We start from the raw sequence: 18,681 nt of genomic DNA on the forward strand, positions 1-18,681 counted from the left end.
TTTGCAAAGTTTCAATACAAATTTACATTTTCATCATAGAGTGCCAATACGGATAAATCAAATAATGCAGAGGGTACGTGACTGTCTGCATCCTCAAGACAGTTTTTTACCTGATTTGTAATTGGATCTTCAGCCCACTGTAGTCCTTTTCTTTTTCTTCATTATCCCGCCAGTCATCTTCATCCTAAGGGAAAAAATCAATTAATAATAAAATAATATTATTTTTTCAGTGAAATCAAATGTAATTTTAATTGTAAGCCAAATTTGGTGCAAGACGTTGTTTGCTGCATGTGATTTAATACACAGTGTTATGCAGTGCTGAGTCCAGAAGAATATTAATTTTACTATCGTCTCAGCTCAGTAAATCAACCAAGAAAACCCCCCAAACTAAAACAAAAAGTAAGCCTAAAATTATTGATGCAGAGATTGAGAACAATGGGAACGCAATTGCCAATGACCTTATCACAAAAGGGGGCATACAAAATACATGCCCCCTAATCCTTCCCACAATGCCTTACATCAATTAAGAAAATCAGTCAAAAGAACTATATAACTAAGTATAATGATAAATATTAATTAACAGAAACCACAATATTTCAGCCGATTATTGCACAATACTGCCTCTATAAAAACAATAGAGTTCTAAAACTATGAAGAGGAGGAGTCACAAGGGCAAAAAAGGGAGATGCTTTTTTGAATCTGATCTGATTTTCTGAATGATCTCAGCAGCGAGCATATGGAATGGATGTGTCACATCAGAAATAATCACACATCATAAAATATCAAACTTCTTATTCTACAGAGACAAACTGACAAACCTCACCCCTATTATGTCTTTTGGTTTGTCTTCTTTGTCGTCTGTTTCCTTTGGAGGTGGCGGCTTCTGACTCTCTTTCTCTTTTCTTTCTTTCTTTAGGTCAGCTTCGGTGAGTCTCTTTGCAATCTCTTCCGTCGTGCTCTTCGCAAATTTAGTTTTACTTTTTTTACTTTTCTTACTCTTATCCTTCTTCGCAAAGAAGTCCTCTAAAGACTTTTCTTCACTCATGGTTCGCCCAGCCTGTGTATCCCTCGGAAAGGATTCAAAATATTGAGAAAAACGAGAATTTACGAACTGAATTTCCTTACCAGATGCAGACTTTGAGTACAACGTGATTCGACGTGTGAAAAGTGTGTCGACCGGAGGATTTCTGAACTGATTGCGCATGACTTTCCCGAAATGCATTAGCAAAGATCAAAGTTGAAACAAAATGCCTAAGAAGTTCAAAGTTGAAAGTAACCACTTCCGGTTGTGTCACCGTGATATCATCCTTGTATTCAGGTTCTCAGAGTTTCTCGATCTTACTGTCAATGGCCGGCATCGAGCTTTTGTGAGGACGAGGTTGATTGTTGGTGATTTTCCACAGTGATTTTCCGTTCGGTATCACCGATCGACGTTTCGTGACCGGTTTACGTTGAACTTTGAGTTAAATCTGCTATTTTGTCGTGATCAACACAACCATGCTACTCGATCTGCAATCAGACATCAATCTGGAATCAGCAAGCAAGTGAGGACAGAAACAGAAGCTTGAAGACCCAATAATTTTGAGCTAGTTGTTGACAGAAAACAGCAGTGTATTTTCAGTCGTCTCGTAGTTCCGCGCCCGAAAACAACAAACCGAAACCGGCTCCAGCCGGCCAGGCCGTCCAAAGACAATATTTTCCCCGCGGGGCTAAGACCTCTTTCCGCTTCGTTTAGGCGGTCAATTTTTACAAGTTTAGTGTAACATCATCACAGTATTTCAGTATGGTTCGTTTGACAATTTTTCTGTTTAATACTTTAAAAAGTCTCCCCTCACAAGTGGAACACTTCTCGAAGTTTTCGCCGTCACCTTTGTCGATGAACAGTTCCTGGATTTCGGTGAGTGTTTGTTTTTTAGTGGTTTAGTTTATATTAAATTTGTATAGCTCGGAAAAGGTTCCGAATTGTGTCCAGCACTTTTTCTTAATAATGCTTTTTGTTACACGTATTCTTTCACTCATCATTGTCATGATTGTTCGTGTTTACTAAAAGCTACACCTCATTTATTAAAAATCTGAGTTAGGATGAATGAATCTTCATGAATGAATTTGAAAAAGAAGCAGCCTTCCAGATACATGTACAGCCGTCGATTTCACCAAACTCTTCCTACCTTAGGATTAATCTTAGGACTTAAGACGAGTTGAGTCCCGCATCCAAATACGTAGGAAGCATTGAACCCATCCTAAGTTAGGACGGGTTACTCATCCTAACTCGAGTTAGGATTAATCCTAGAGTTTCGTGAAATCGGCTGCTGAATACATATTATTTTGTGGCTTAGTAAGAACTTTTTAAAGGTATTAGGCATGCCTATACTCTAAATAACTATTGGCATAAACCCTTAAGTTAAAGTATTACAATCCAATTTTTAGTTAAAAAAGAAAAAAAGAAAAGTAAATTCATCTAAACAATCATGACTACAAAATGGGTTGTTTCATGTTTACTTCAAGAGTTTAATTTGTACAGTTTTATGTGTCATGGACTGTGTCAGTGTGTTGTAAATCTCACATGAATAAAAAAAGAATTGTCAAAGTAGGTACTTGGAGTACACATACAGTGCTAAGTAATAAACACATCCAGTGCAGGTAAAACCAAAATTGGTATGAACAAGATCAGATTCAAAATTTGAAACATTATTGACTTTTTTTCAATGTGAAATCTCAATGATTTTAACCAGAATCATTCTGTCAGGGAAATTTCTTGTTAAGGATATTCGTTTACTTAATTAATGTTCTCCTTCAACGAAACTTGAAACATAACTAACAAAAAAGAGAGTGACTTTCCCTTGGTGGAACTTGAAGATAGCTCCTTGCTTTAAAATGAGGCCTTTAGACACACAAATAAAATATTTGTCATTATATATATACGTCAGCTCAATAAAAAATATTTGCCATTTGGATAAATATATGTTTACAACAAAATAGGCCTATAGGTTTAAATTAATATTGATGTGTGTACAATGTCATGAATACAAAGAGTCCATACTGGTATTGTAACAAGCATATTTTTTAGTTGATTCTCCAATGGCTTTAAAACAAAATTATTTCTTAATAAATTTACAATGTAGTGAAGTCAAATTCATGGCCATCATTTAGCAAATTCTACAAAAATAATAACATAAAAAGACCCAAACACCAAAAAAAAAACATAAAAAATTATATCCTGTTAACTACAAAAGTAGTCCTCATTTCTAATCCAGCTTGTTTAAAAAACATGTAGGCAAAGATATTTTCCAAACATCAGTGTGCTGTTAAAAATACCAGACAGTAACCATTTGCAATCTGTGCAGAGTAGATCATGTTTTGTTATTTTGTTCTTGTGTTACTGACCGACTCGTATAAACTGCACAATGACAGCCAGTTAACTACATGATAAATTTATCCTGCCTACGTGAGGTTTTGTGCATACCCATGTAGGCAAATCCACTCCACAATCAACTACATGTAATGTAGGTCATAGATATTAGACTGCATTCTTCTGCCCAGACCTTAGTTGGTATTGCATGGTGCCATTCATAATGCATTGACCTACTCACACACCCCCATATGCAGCCAATCAGAACTCAGACTTGCATGACAACGCCCACTGGGTCAATATAATGGCAGGCTGCCAGCAACAACAATAACCTTGTAGAATGTGCTTTTCTACCATTAATACGTGCATAATACATTGTACACATAGTGCTTATATTTAGCATAAATACCTTCAACTTTGTGCACAGTAATGCCAGCTCAGCTGTTTGTAGTGACGCCTGGTGTTGTTAATTTTTAGGGCCACTGATTTTCCGCGATCGCGGAAAACGGACGGAATTCGCGGAATCCGCCCTTTGAAACGGAAAACGGGATTTCAGAAAATTTGATTTTTTTTTTTTTTTTTTTTTTTTCTTGACGCCAAAACTATTGAAATTGCATTCTTTATTTAAGATTCTTTTTGTTAAACTAAAAAGGCATCAGAAATCAGACCATTAAAAAGTACGAGATCGTAACCGTGGATCATTCTGTTCTACTTCACACCATCCTCAATGTTTACACACATGATGTACACACGTTGTCAACATGGTTAAGCGAAGGGCATTATTCGCGGCACGTTTTAAACATTTTTTGTTCACCCAAATTGCATTTTCTCCCTCTCTTTTACCAACAATAATACACAAACTAGCTTACCTATGATCTATAAGAACACATACAATGTTTTTTCATCTCGGAAAGGTCTAAAATAAAACCGTAAACTGTCAACATTCTGTCGCCAAAGCGAAAACAAAATGGCTGACATTTTGTTTGTGGATGGAGAATGGTCACGTCCATAGACTTGGTCCCAAGTCTTTGATCATGCTGAAACAGCGCCCTCTTGTGGATACACTCCTGTCATTAGCCTACAATGTGGCTGATGCAGAGAATCAACTGCAGTTTTAGACTTGGAATCAAGTCTATCACATCATGTGCATTGATACTGCAGTCACAGTGCAACCTTTTTAGAACAGCAGTATACAAAATAATCCACAATTATAAAAAAAAGTATTTTTTTGAAATTTGTCAGTTCAAATGAACATTTTACGAAGTCAACAGTGCAACTTATCTCAAATTGATTTTTATAAGTGTGTCCCTGGGTATTAAACAACCTTTTATCTAATTAAAAAAACATGAAACGGAATTTTTTGTGCCTGAAACGGAATTCATGTTTTTGCCAAACGGAATTTGCACTTTTCTGAAACGGAAAATCAGTGGCCCTAAATTTTGTCAGTTGAATTTGGCTGTATGTTAAAGCCATTGGACCCTATCGGTACAGACAAAAAAATAAAAGTTCACAGATTTTCAAATAACTTACAGGGTTTACAGAAGGTAGTGGTCAAAGACTTCTCTTGAAATATTATTCCATGAAATGCTGTACTTTTTGAGAAAACAGTTAAACAATATCAATTCTCGTTAGCGAGAATTACAGATTTATTTTAAACACATGTCATGACACGGCGAAACGCGCGGATACAAGGGTGGGTTTTCTTGTTATTTGAGAAAACATTCTAACAATATAAAGTCTCGATATCGAGAATTACGGATTTGTTTTAAAGGCAGTGGACACTATTGGTTATTGTCAAAGACTAGCCTTCACAGTTGGTGCATCTCAACATATGCATAAAATAACGAACCTGTGAAAATTTGAGCTCAATCGATCATCGAACTTGCGAGATATGAATGAAAGAAAAAACACCCTTGTCACACGACGGTGTGTGCGTTTAGATGGTTGATTTTGAGACCCTCAAGTTCTAAAAATGAGGTCTCAAAATCAAATTCATGGAAAATTACTTCTTTCTCGAAAACAATATAAAGTCTCGAAAACAATGTGTTACACGTTTATCATCAACCTCTCCCTATTACTCGTCACCAAGAAAGGTTTTATGCTAATAATTATTTTGAGTAATTAATTATTTTAAGTAAATAGTGTCCACTGCCTTTAAACACATGGCATGACACGGCGAAACGTGCGGAAACAAGGGTGGGTTTTCTCGTTATTTTCTCCCAACTCCGATGACCGATTGAGCCAAAATTTTCACAGGTTTTTTATTTAATATAAGTTGTGATACACGAAGAGTGTGTGCCTTGGACAATACTGTTTACTGAAAGTGTCCAATGACTTTAATCATTAGGTGAAATTCCAGGTCTGTACAATGATCAATTCCAACACATCAGCCTGCTGTCACAATTTACACTTAAATGCACACAATGCATTTAAACAACAGTATTTCACTTTCTTTTTATACTAGTAAATCACATTAACCTTCACTTTACAAGAAAGGTAAGGAGAGGATGGGCACATCAGATTCTCAACCGGTGACTGTATTTCTGTTGACATTGAAATTTTGTTTTTGATACGATGAGAAAGCCATTATTAGACCCTAATAAATACTGGACTTGTGTTCCACAAGCATGAGTGAAATAGATCAGCCGTAAGTCTTGCACGTTCTTTTCAAATGTTGGGGTCTGTTAAACAGCAACTTTATTTCATTCTAAAAAAATTAACACAAAGTGGGCACCGAAGGTTTCCGAAACATACCAATCTGCAGTTCTTTTTGCACAAGACTTGCTTGACCTGTTCAGGGTAATATGGCACTTCTGCATGCCTTGCAACAAAGTCTTCCTCCAAACACAATATATAAAAGTTGCCACAACCCAGTATTTGTGCATTTTAGCATTTCATTTTTGTGTATCATTTGCTCATATCCACAACACATTCTTGAAATTTGAACCTTGCTACGTGAACAATGGCCGACATTTCTCCCAATCAAAGTAAAGTCTGTCTAGCGCCAATGTGGCTCACCATGCTGGTGCTGATTCCTGGTTTCCTTTGCAATTAGACCACTTGAAATATGATACCATCTCAGGTAACTCCTCGACTCTCGCCGGTACCCATTTTATTCTCCTGGGTCGAGAGAAGCAATTATTAGTAAGTAGCTTGCTCAAGGACACAAGTGTCGTAACTGACCAGTGCAGGATTCGAACCTGGTGGAATAACCTGACATCATGTTTGTTGTCCCTTCTTTGCAGGTCTAAATGAAGCCAATGAGAAGAAATCGTTCATGTTTCTTCGGCAAGAATTACCCGTCCGGATCTGCAACATCATGAAAGAGATCAATCTCCTACCAGAGAAACTCCTCCAAATGCCTTCAAGCAAAACAGTCAAATCATGGTATGAAATTTTTGAATGAGACTATAAGTACAGAACTGTCAATCCTATTTGGGGTTATGACCAGGGCCCAATTTCATAGAGCTGCTAAGCACAAAACCTTGCTTCTTAGCATGCAATTTCTTCCTTGATCAGGTTGATAAAAATAGGATTACCAACCAAATGTCCATAACTGAATACCACACTGGTAACAAGCAATATGCAACAAATACAAATTTTGCTGGTAAAGGGAAGAAATTTTATGCTAAGCAAATTTTGGTGCTTAGCAGCGCTATGAAATTGGGCCCAGGGTGGTGGTGAAGAATGGTTGAAAGCTCTTATGGCAGATTGATTTCTTCATTAGAATTGTGATTGTTATTATTAATTATGTATTGTGTACACTTTTTGTTTCAGGTACACACAGTCTTTGGGAGATCTCTTGGAGTATGTCGACAGCACAAACGACTCTCAGACAATGCAACAGTAAGTATATTCACACACTCACTAGATGATAGACCGCTAATTGATAAGGCTCAAATGCAATCTTTAGACATTTGATTCTACTGGGTTCATTGTGTTTTGAGCTTTTCAGAGGGAACATTGAGTTGCAGTTTTTCAAGAAAACTTGTTATTGTTGTTGTAGTTTCACATTTCTTTAATCTAGCGCTGTGATAGTCAGACAATTGATAAGGCTCAATGCTGATGCAATCATGAAACAATTGATGCCACTGTATTGGAGTTCAAATACAGTAGACCTTAATCGCAAATACGTGCACTTGGTATGCGGGCATTGGGGGTGGAATGAGGTGCATGCTGATTGCTACTGTAGCTAGACCAGCATGCCCCTCATTCAACAGTTATTGCTTGCACAATGGGTATTTGCGAAAAGGTCTATGGTGTTTTGTTCATCTATGGGGACAAATGGCATCAGAGACAAGCCAAGGGTGCAATTTTTCAAGAAAGAGTGTCTTTGTTTTTTGTATTTTCACCAATTGTTTACATTTGTTTACCCTTGCCGTGTGATAGACGGATAATTGACTCATCAGGCACAAATGTAATCTTTAGACATGTTAGCAGTTGATGCTACTGTAATCGGGTTCGGTGGGAAAATTGCATCAGAGGGAAATCCAAAATTGCCATTTTTTCAAGAAGATTGTTATTGTTTTTTTTGTGGTTCTCACAAGTGTTTACAATTGGTCATGTTGTTTATCTTTGCGGTATGATAGACAGATAATTGACAAGGCTCGAATGCTGATGCAATCATGAAACAATAAAATGTCACTGTACTGGGGTCATTGTGTTTGTAGAGTTGGGTGGGCTACAAAAGGGTGTACAAAACAAATCCATGGACCCCATCACACAGCAATAGGTACTGCTTTTCTACAAATTGGTAGAACTTTGACCAGAAACACAAAAGAAGATAGTATTAATGACAAGTTTGTTTTCCCCCAAGTGTTTTAGTCGGATTACACAGCCCTTGTTCATGAGATCATCAAAGAATTCTGCATTTTGTTATGGTCAATGGGTCTATTGTAGGCTTAAAGGACTTTGCAAATTCCTACATGTTGTATGCTAGCTGTGTAATAAAAGTGCTTAGGAATGTTCAATAGACCTACTCATGATGCATGCAAGGAAAAAGTCCTTGCTAACCTGCGAAATGTGCTTACGCTGAGCATATTTTCCTGCTAACTGTAAACACAGATTTTGACAGTAAATACCAAAGTGGGATTGGACCCTGCACGTACGCACAACATTTTGACCTTTCCAGTGCAGTGACGTACTAGTTTGTTTGCCTCCAAAATGTCAAAGTCCATAAACATAAATCAGCTTCTGTTATCGGTGAAAGATGCCAAACTATTATATACCTTTATCCTTGATTCTTTTTATTGTTCTGCAGAGAATAATTTGGGGGTCGGATAGAGATGGGTTGATCAAGCTTTGCACTTTAGGATTATAGAAAACAAAAATTAATTAAGTTTGAGTACGTCATGTTGATTTACTGAATTGCCATATTTCTTCTAATTTTGAATATTAATTTTGGTTTTACCCATACTCCGACGTGTGTCAGCACTGTATGCTCAGCACTTTCCCGAGTCCTGTGAAAAAATATCACAGGCATGTTACGCGGGTGGGATTCGAACCCACGACCCTTGCAATTCTAGAGCAGTGTCTTACCAACTAGACTACCGAGGTTGCCCGGTAGCTAGAGGCAGTTTGAATCCTAATTTTGAGTTTTAACAACTTTAAAAGCATTTTTTTTAAGACGATCAGGGCTCCGTTTTATTGGGCTGCTTAGTTACACAACAAGTTCTGGCTCAGTAGAATAAGGTTACCAGCCAAAATACTTCACCAGACACATCGTCAAGTTTCGCTTAAAGATGTTCCCCTTTAAAGGGGTTGGGTCCTTTTTGTAACACAAAACACAATATATTTTCATTAAACTTACACAGTTTAAAGATAGTGAGGGTAAAAAGCTCAGCACCTCAGCAAGTGATATTTTAAGAGAAGCTTTTGTACCACCATTATCTTCAAGCCTTGTAAGTTTTATGTAAATCTGTGGACATTGTGTTTTGTGTCGGTACAAAAAGTACCCAAACCCTTTCAGCAGCTCTATGAAGTTGGGCCCAGAAAATACTGATTGAAATGTCAAGCTGTTGGTTCTTTTCAGGACCACCACAACTCAGAGATAGTATTATGTAGTATGGTGTCTTCTCAAACCATACTAGATTAACAACCTTTAAGTGATTTTATTTTTTGTATCATTGCAGGTTTACAGATAAACTGATAACAATACGAAACAGGCATGCAAATGTCGTTGAGACGATGGCACAGGTAAGGGTCCGTAACCTTCCCACTAACTATCGAGACCTCAATCTCATGCAAAGTTTGATTTTGAGGTTTACCCCAAGTCATTTTTTGTGTCATTCCCCCCCCCCCCTGCAATGACTTAAAGGCACTGGACATCTTTGATAATATTCAAAGACCAGTATTTCCACTTGGTGTTTCCAAACATGCGTAAGGCAGCAATTTACTCAATTTACTGGTCATACAATTTAATAGAATAGTGAAAGAAAAAAACACTCTTGTGGCCCGTGTGTGCTTTCAGATGCCTAATGAAAGGCCTGAAGTCTTTTACTATTTGAGTGAAAGATTACCTCTTTCTCAATCACTACATGGTATGATACTTCAGAAGGAGCTGTTCCGCACATAGTTTCATTCTATCAAAAGCCCTCCATTGCTCATTACCAAGTAAATTTTTATGCTAACAATTAGTTTGATTAATTACCAATAGTGTCCGGCCAGTGCCTTTAAGGATTTTTACTGTTTTCAAAAAATACATGTTTTGTGTAAACTTGACTTTGCAGAACAATCTGCTAATTACTGTGAATCGTTGATTAGAAATTACATCTGGAACCATCCTTAAAGTAAGACCCAGTACACAGTGTTGAAATTGGGGTGTCAGTTTCTCTCTCTTTTGTGTTCCCATGGTAACAGGGCGTGTTGGAGATGAGGCAGAGTTACGAAGTTGAACATTTTGAGGAGAGCACGATCCAATACTTTCTCGATCGTTTCTACCTCTCACGTATAAGCATTAGAATGCTCATCAATCAACACAGTAAGTGTTTTCTTCCTTTGTTCACTGGTATCTTGCTTAGTTTCTGCTAAGCAGGGATTTGTTAAGCAAAATTATCTGCTTTAGCAGCTCTATGAAATTAGGCCCAGGTTGTTCACTGTAGATCCGTGTCATATCAGTTCATTGAGTACATAGTTGTACATGTACATGTACATGTAGGTCCGAGATTCAACTGAAATTAATCTTCATCATCTGCTTTACATACAAAAGTGTTGACAATAAATCATATCTCGGGTCAATGTATTGCTGCAGTAACCTTGGTTGCAAGGGTCCCCCCACACAAGTCTTTAGTGTAAATATTGCATGGACAATAAAAAAACAACAATCGTTAGAACTGATGTCCGGGTGAAGTTGCAGCTATTTCCTGCAGGGTCATACCATTGATAAATGTTTTGTAAGTCGGATACAACAATAGGAGTGTCGTCTAGGAAGTGGGAGGGCCACAGTCTTCGTTTGAGAGATTCAGCTCTTTTTTTTAGTGGGACATTTAGCATCACATGGAATTTTTTTAGATGATTTCCATGTTCGCGGTGTCTTGGTACCCGCCGCTAAAGAAAATAAATTCAAACTGCAGGGCAATCTCGATGGTCTACGTACATGTAGTTGATAAGACATCTGCTCTAGATTGGCAAAGGTAGTTGGTTCAAATCCACCCTAGTAATCAGTAGTCTGATTTTTGTTTACAGAACTCAGGAAAGCACGGAGTATACAATGCTTACACACATCGGGGAAAGGGTAAACCACATAAAACACAGGATTCCTTGCTGTGAAGCAGATCGAGTCTATAAAATATGGGCCCTGGTGCAATTTCGTTGCAATTGGCAGGGTGTGAGATGAACCAGATTGGTTTAGCTTGCCAGATACAGAAAAAAAAAAAGGACAAGGGAAATGAATGCCAGCTGTCCAACTTTCACTTGACCCTTCCAGTCTTATATGGGAGGCCAAGGTTGTTGATTGTGGGGGGGGGGGGCCTTGCACTTGCAGAGGAAATGACTGAGTCATGTGAAATGATAATGGTTGACCTGGCCCTAATTTTATAGAGCTGCTAAGCACACAAATTTGCTTAGCATGAAGTTTCTTTCTTGATAAAAACAGGATTACCACCCAAATTGCCAATTGTTGCACATTGCTTGTTACTGGTATTCAGACTATTGTTTGCTTATCCTGAATATCACGTGGAAGTTTGGCTGGTAATCCTGTTTTTATCAAGGTAAAAATTTCATGCTTGAAGCAAATTTTTGTGCTTAGCAGCTCTATGAAATTGGGCCCTGACCTGTTTTTTTTTGTGGTGCGGTTCTATGATAACTCCATCGTTTTCATGGCTATTGTGACGTAAGTGTAAAAACCTTGCAAAATCATCCTGTGCATGCAGATGAGTGGGTTTCCTGTTTCACAAGAAAATGTCACTGTTATGTAATCTACCGGTACTTCACGAGTTGATCAACTCCTACCATGTACTTATATGGGCACTAACTATAATATTTGTCAGCGTTCTTGCTTAACAGTGGTCCACTGGCCAAAATGTCAGTCTGGCTGCTCAGTGTTAGAAAGTATCCATGTTTTGTTTGAAAAATTATATGGACTAGTGAATTAATGAAATAACAAGATAACTGGTCCTGCTGGCGAGTAAAAACATTTCGATCAGTATGCTCTGATCGTCTTCTGGAGAAAGAAGACGATCAGAGCATACTGATCAAATCGAGTTGAAACCAACGGTTCTTTTCAGAACCACCCCAACTCATTAGAGATAGTCACTACATGGTGTTACCGCAAACCTTTCTATATTGCTCCAAAGTGTTCCCAAAAGTCTCCCATTGTTGTAATAATATATAGTTTTGATTGTTCCCTTTTTCCCTTTGTCTTCATGCAGCGCTCATCTTTGGCTGTGCACCCAATTCACATTCTACACACATCGGGAGCATTAATCCAAACTGCGATGTAGTGTCCGTCATCAAAGGTAAACAAATACCACCACCCTCCTTTTATCACCTACGGAGCTCCGCCCATGAAATGGAAATAATTTTAGACATTTACAGCAGAGAAATGTGGACCTACTGAAGAGAGCAGGGGTGGCTATTTCCCGGGGTATGGCAATCTACCGGGGCAGATCTGATGTTAAGCGATCATGTGAAAAGGCCCGCCAGTATTCCCCGGGGCAAGCAACCCCAAAGAGTACAGTTGTGAATAAGGAATAGTCATATGATAATAATTTTAAAAGGCCATGAGGACATTTGACCCAAACTGTTTTTTTTTTATATACAGATGCATACGATGGTGCAAAATACCTTTGCGATCAGTACTACCTGGGGTCTCCCGATGTGAACGTCAAATGGATTGATGGTAAGTGCTTTGTGGCAAAAAAAAAAACACCTAAAAACCACACCCTCCTACATGTAACTCCTTAAAGACCAGCTTGAACAAAAAAACGGCAACAAATCATCTTTGCTGAAATTCATTTAAAATGTTTGCAATCACCAAGAAAATTCAGTTCAAATTAGACTAAACAGATTTGAAATGTAATATTTTATCGAGTTCAATGGCTGACCTACATGTACGCATGGTGTATTTGCTAATAGACATTTCAGGCTATTTAATCACAATTTTTGAGATTTTTCCAAAAGCAAAAAATAATCTGAAATCAGACTAAAGTAAGAAGAATAGTTTAAATACATGTAGCATTCTCTTTGAAAAACAGTAGCTCCAGTAGCTGTTTTTGGAACGCTTTCTTAAAATGATTTGTGCCTTTTTTCCTTTTCTTTCAGCTCGCGATAAGACTGATGGCATCACAATGGTGTACGTGCCTTCACATTTATACCATATCTTATTTGAACTGTTTAAGGTAAAGGCAAAGTTCTGTAGTTTTACCCTTTCCTTGACATAGGGGTATTTTGTCGACTGAGCTCGTACCCACTCTTCTCTACCATTGGTGACTTTTGTCATCCGAGCTTACAAACAAAAAAAACACTCAAGCCTTCACACAAAGACCTTCGGATGGGACGTAAAGCTGTAGGTTATGTGCGTTATGTAATACACATAATAGAACTCAGTGTACTTAGCGTAAAGAGAAGGGGTTGGCCCAGGTGTTCCTGGTCTGATCGGCTGCTTATTGCACCACAGCATACCTTGCACTATTTACAAGGTGCTATAAAGGAAAAGGTCTCATACTTCAAGCATAGCTCGAACCTTGCAGGAAAGAATACTCAGTGCTTTGATACACCCCTAGGGATGCGATAAAGAATCCAGTATCTTGAGATTTTAAGAAATGTCATCGTTTTTTTGGTCCATACAGAATGCCATGCGCGCCGTCATGGAGCATCACGGTGACTCAGTAACGGACTACCCTAAAATAAATGTTCTAGTCACCAAGGGAAAACAAGATGTCACAATAAAGGTAAGACATGAAGAAGATACCATTTCTTTGTAGGGGAGTATTTACATAAAATGCCTCAAATCATATTTAAGTTTAGATTGACAAATAAACTGCAAGAAGGATGTTTTTCATGGATATTTTTTATTCTCTGCTCCTTGCAGTTAAGCGACGAAGGAGGCGGTATCCCAAGGAGTCAAATCGACAAGCTCTTCAACTACATGTACACCACTGCTCCTCATCCACCCAAGCCGGGCACCACCACCATTCCTCCATTGGTAAGACAGTCATCCAAAACCATCCAACCCATCCCCAAGCTCCCACTGCGCCTGTTGACGCAATTACCCACGACCCAAACACATGCTAGCTCTACTAGCGACAGGTCGTACATCTCTACCACCGACAGGTCGTACACCTCCTGTGCCATGCTGGGACAGATAGACAATGATGTCAGCCATTTTGACAGGGACACTGACAGTCCCTACAAAGACTTGAGCCAATCTGATGTTAGTTCTCTTGTAAGTTAAACACCCTATGGCTCCAATTTCCTCCAAGTATGCCACTCTGTTTGGACTTTGCAAGGATCATTAAGCCTGCTGTCGATTTTCACTAAACTCCTCCTAATTTAGAATTAATCTTGGGACGAGTTAAGTTTTGTATGCATACACGTGAGGGCGCATTGAACCCATCCTAAAATCGGCTGCTAGCCTCAGCTACTGGTAAATCCAAAAGCTCACAGGTTTACAACTAGTGCCATAATAATAACAACAGTTGTTTTTTATATAGCGCTTTACACACCCGAAAGGCATCTCAAAGCGCTTTACCCCTGGTCACTGGTCCATTAAGTTAAGTCCTTAAACCATCTCAGCTCCCAGGGGAGTATACAGCCTGTGCAGCGAGTATGCGCTACTACTAAAGCTAAATCAATCACAAGAACCACCTCTAACCTCACAAGTCATACTTACAACTTCGAATCCAGTGCCCTTTCGACCAACCAATTTTTGTTTGTCTGTTTTTTTTTTTCTTCATTATATTATTTTTTGGTGGTTTTCTTTCATACAGGCTGGTTACGGTTACGGCCTGCCCATCGCCAGACTTTATGCCAAATATTTCCACGGAGACCTCACCCTGTCTTCGATGGATGGCCATGGCACTGATGCCGTCGTCTACCTGAAGGTGAGATGCAATACTTATAATCATTATTTGCGAGGCACTGTCTCCAATTCGCCAAACTGAAGTAGAACCAAGTTAAGTTCCTTATCCATAGATGTTGAGACGCATTGGTCGTCCGAACTCGAGAGAATCCTAGTGTTTCATGAAATCGGCTGCTGGACACCTTTGGTTATTGTTGTCAAAGACAGTAATTGTCAAAAGGCAGTATTCTCACTTGGTGTATCCCAACATATGCATATATAAAACAAATCGTGTATATTTGGACTCGATTGGCCATTGAAGTTGCACTGTACGCTCAGTGCCTTCCTGATATATAAAAAAAAAAAAAATCCACTGGCAAACTACTCGGACGGGATTCGAACCCTCTACCTGGCATTGCTATAGAGTAGATGTCTTACTACTAGACCATCGAGCAAGCCAGTTGGCTAAAGGCAGTTTGAATCATATTACCCGGTACAAGAGTTAGCTGCTGGTACCACAATGATTCAACAAGATCTGTTATTTTTGCATACGGGATAAAGAATATGTTTTTTATGAGAAAAATAAACAACTCATTTTGTTTTCTCTCCGTTTCTTTATAGGTCCTTTCAAGTGAAGCCAATGAGCTCTTGCCAATCTATAACCGAGCAGTGTCTCGTATGTACCAGTCGACGACCTCCATCAGTGACTGGAGTTCACCAGCGGGCAATATCAGGCCATTCAGCACGGCCACTAGAAGAAAGCCGTCACCAATTAATTAGAGTACCTCAAGATCAGGGCTCTGCTTATCGCTGAATTCTGCACTTACGAGCACCATTCTCTGCTTACGCGCAAGCACTGAATTTCTGCGCTAGTTGTTTAAGCGTAGATACTTAGTAACATGAAGTATGCATGCGCACAAGCCAAAATTGCCCACTAACCAGTGAAGTATGCTTGACGTGAGCACAGAATTCCCTGCTTCCGTATGCGCCGTTTCTTTGCTTTTGGTATGCAGAGCCACGAAATTGGACCCAGACGGAAATTATGTTGCTGCCAAAGGCCCTAAAAAACGGGTTTGCTTTGAGAGTCGCTCAAGACAGTACTGGCTAATAACGGGGAAATGGCTTGGGGATGCTAGGTGGGTGCAGACTTACTGGGTAAAATTGTAGGCGGACTCCCCGAGTCTCTTACTCCGTTTCGGAAGAGACCTGGGGCCCTTTCTCAAACCCTGTCTTGGGCTTGGGGTCCAGCTTGGGCTCCTTGCGCTTCATTACACATCAGAAACAAAGTGAGTATGAACCGGCTTTCTTCAGGCCTGGTACAGATCTGGAGTAGTGTGTATTTTTGCACGTGCTGGTGGTTCGAATATCAGACAACACTTGCAGCCAGAGCCCAAGCCAAGGTTTGAGAAGGGCCTCAACAATCACAGTACTTCTTAGGCATCACGTGACTGGGCTCTAACAAAACAAAACAAAACGCAGAAACACAACTTTTGATCGACTGTTTAGTCTGTTGCAATGACAAGCGATTTGGCTTTTACTACCATACAAGAATTTTGAAAGTGAAATTTAGACTAAATCTGCTTTGACTTTGTGTGCACACTATGGAGAAAAAATAAACTGTTTTATTCAATGCAATTTTGCTTTAAGACAAAATGTCTGCTTGATGAGGAAACAGAAAAATGTTTTGTAAGTATTGTAAATTATTAAGCTATTTTGGAGATGAGTCTGAAATAATTATAACAATGCAGTTGGATTAAAACGGCTCACTATAGAAAAGTTGCCTACCATCAGATATATTTTCCTTAGCAAAAAGCCCAATTTAATAGAGCTGCTTAAGCCCAATAGGAACAGGGTTACCAGCCAACGAAGCATATCACGTCCAAATCGTCATAAGATGCATGCTGATTTTTGACTGGTACCTGCTTATATTCTTGCTTAGCATATGGAAATGTTATAAGTGGTATTGTCTTCAGATTTATGAACATTTACCAAAGGTATAAACTTACTTTGGTTGATCTGTTTTCCTGCTTTGTTTATTTTTTAGATACAGTATCACCTCCTGATTTTAAAGAGTTAAATTATATTTATATGAAAACCTGCTGATGTTATTCTAGTTTATGTATGTGTTATATAAACCTTTAGCAGGAACAGTTGTACAAAATAATGGTTTTTATTAAGTATATTGATACATTTGGTAACTACTCAAAACAAATATTAACTTAAAAACTCATTTGGTAACAAGCTTTGGAGAGCTATTGATAGTATAAAACTTTGTGAGAAACGGCTCCCTCTGAAGTAGCATAGATTTTGAAATAGAGGTAACTTCTCACTAAAAAAAAAAATGAAATACTTCTAGCTCGAAGTCTTTTACTTCTATCTGAAAGCACACAAATTCGTCCAACATGGGTGTTTTTTTCATCATGTTCTCCCAACTCCGATGACCAATATTGAGCTCAAAGTTTCACAGGTTTGTTATTTTATGCATAATATGTTGAGATACACCAAGAGAGAAGACTGGTCTTTGACAGTTACCAGTTAGTGTACCTTCACTTTAACTGTCTGGATGTTTTTATTAAGGCTTCAAACTGTTGATTATTCTTGTATAAAGAACAAATCAAATTCAGCATATAAGGGAGTGGGGAAAATAATGAATAGGAAATAACTAGGAAATTGGGGATGTCATAGATAAAACACACAATAACCAATAGACAATGATTACTTCACACCATGTAAAATGTTTCAAACTAAACTAACCCGGCTGCTGTCAGGTGTGTATGACACCTCCTAACCAGGCCCTAATTTTATGGAACAGAGTTGAGCGCACAGTTGTGTAAGCTTTGAACATCCTTGGTCAGGCCATCCTCCAAGGTCAGGCTTACTACTTATGCATACAGATCACATGCATGTCTGCGCGAAATGTGTGCGGGTTTCAACTTTGGGCTCAACAGAACTATACTTAAATATAGTAGAATAAAGCCATGCATTTTTTATTAAATAGCATGGCTTTATTCTACTATATTTAAGTATAGTTCTGTTGAGCCCAAAGTTGAAACCCGCACACATTCGCGCAGACATGCATGTGATCTGTATGCATAAGTAGTAAGCCTGACCTTGGAGGATGGCCTGACCAAGGATGTTCAAAGCTACACAACTGTGCGCTCAACTCTGTTCCATAAAATTAGGGCTGGTTAGGAGGTGTCATACACACCTGACAGCAGCCGGGTTAGTTTAGTTTGAAACATTTTACATGGTGTGAAGTAATCATTGTCTATTGGTTATTGTGTGTTTATCTATGACCCCAATTTCCTAGTTATTTCCTATCATTATTTTCCCCACTCCCTTATATGCTGAATTTGATTTGTTCTTTATACAAGAATAATCAACAGTTTGAAGCCTTAATAAAAACATCCAGACAGTTAAAGTGAAGGTACACTAACTGGTAACTGTCAAAGACCAGTCTTCTCTCTTGGTGTATCTCAACAATTATAAAATAACAAACCTGTGAAACTTTGAGCTCAATATTGGTCATCGGAGTTGGGAGAACATGATGAAAAAAACACCCATGTTGGACGAATTTGTGTGCTTTCAGATAGAAGTAAAAGACTTCGAGCTAGAAGTATTTCATTTTTTTTTTTAGTGAGAAGTTACCTCTATTTCAAAATCTATGCTACTTCAGAGGGAGCCGTTTCTCACAAAGTTTTATACTATCAATAGCTCTCCAAAGCTTGTTACCAAATGAGTTTTTAAGTTAATATTTGTGTTTGAGTAGTTACCAAATGTATCAATATACTTAATAAAAACCATTATTTGTACAACTGTTCCTGCTAAAGGTTTA

The 18,681-nt window shown here is 38.4% G+C and overlaps 1 protein-coding gene across 1 annotated transcript; it reads left to right on the plus strand.

The window, feature by feature from the left end:
- The first annotated feature begins 1,384 nt into the window (after positions 1–1,384).
- On the plus strand, positions 1,385–17,096 carry LOC117306662 (pyruvate dehydrogenase (acetyl-transferring) kinase isozyme 2, mitochondrial-like). The gene is given in 13 exon segments (XM_033791149.1): positions 1,385–1,874; positions 1,877–1,897; positions 6,595–6,736; positions 7,127–7,195; positions 9,481–9,544; positions 10,208–10,328; positions 12,217–12,303; positions 12,609–12,686; positions 13,109–13,185; positions 13,636–13,737; positions 13,878–13,991; positions 14,776–14,889; positions 15,468–17,096. Coding segments are annotated over 13 exon segments (1,239 nt in total). The 5' UTR covers positions 1,385–1,783; the 3' UTR covers positions 15,627–17,096.
- Positions 17,097–18,681: the final 1,585 nt, after the last annotated feature.

Source organism: Asterias rubens, unplaced genomic scaffold, assembly GCF_902459465.1.
Source record: "Asterias rubens unplaced genomic scaffold, eAstRub1.3, whole genome shotgun sequence".
NCBI classification, from domain to species: domain Eukaryota; kingdom Metazoa; phylum Echinodermata; class Asteroidea; order Forcipulatida; family Asteriidae; genus Asterias; species Asterias rubens.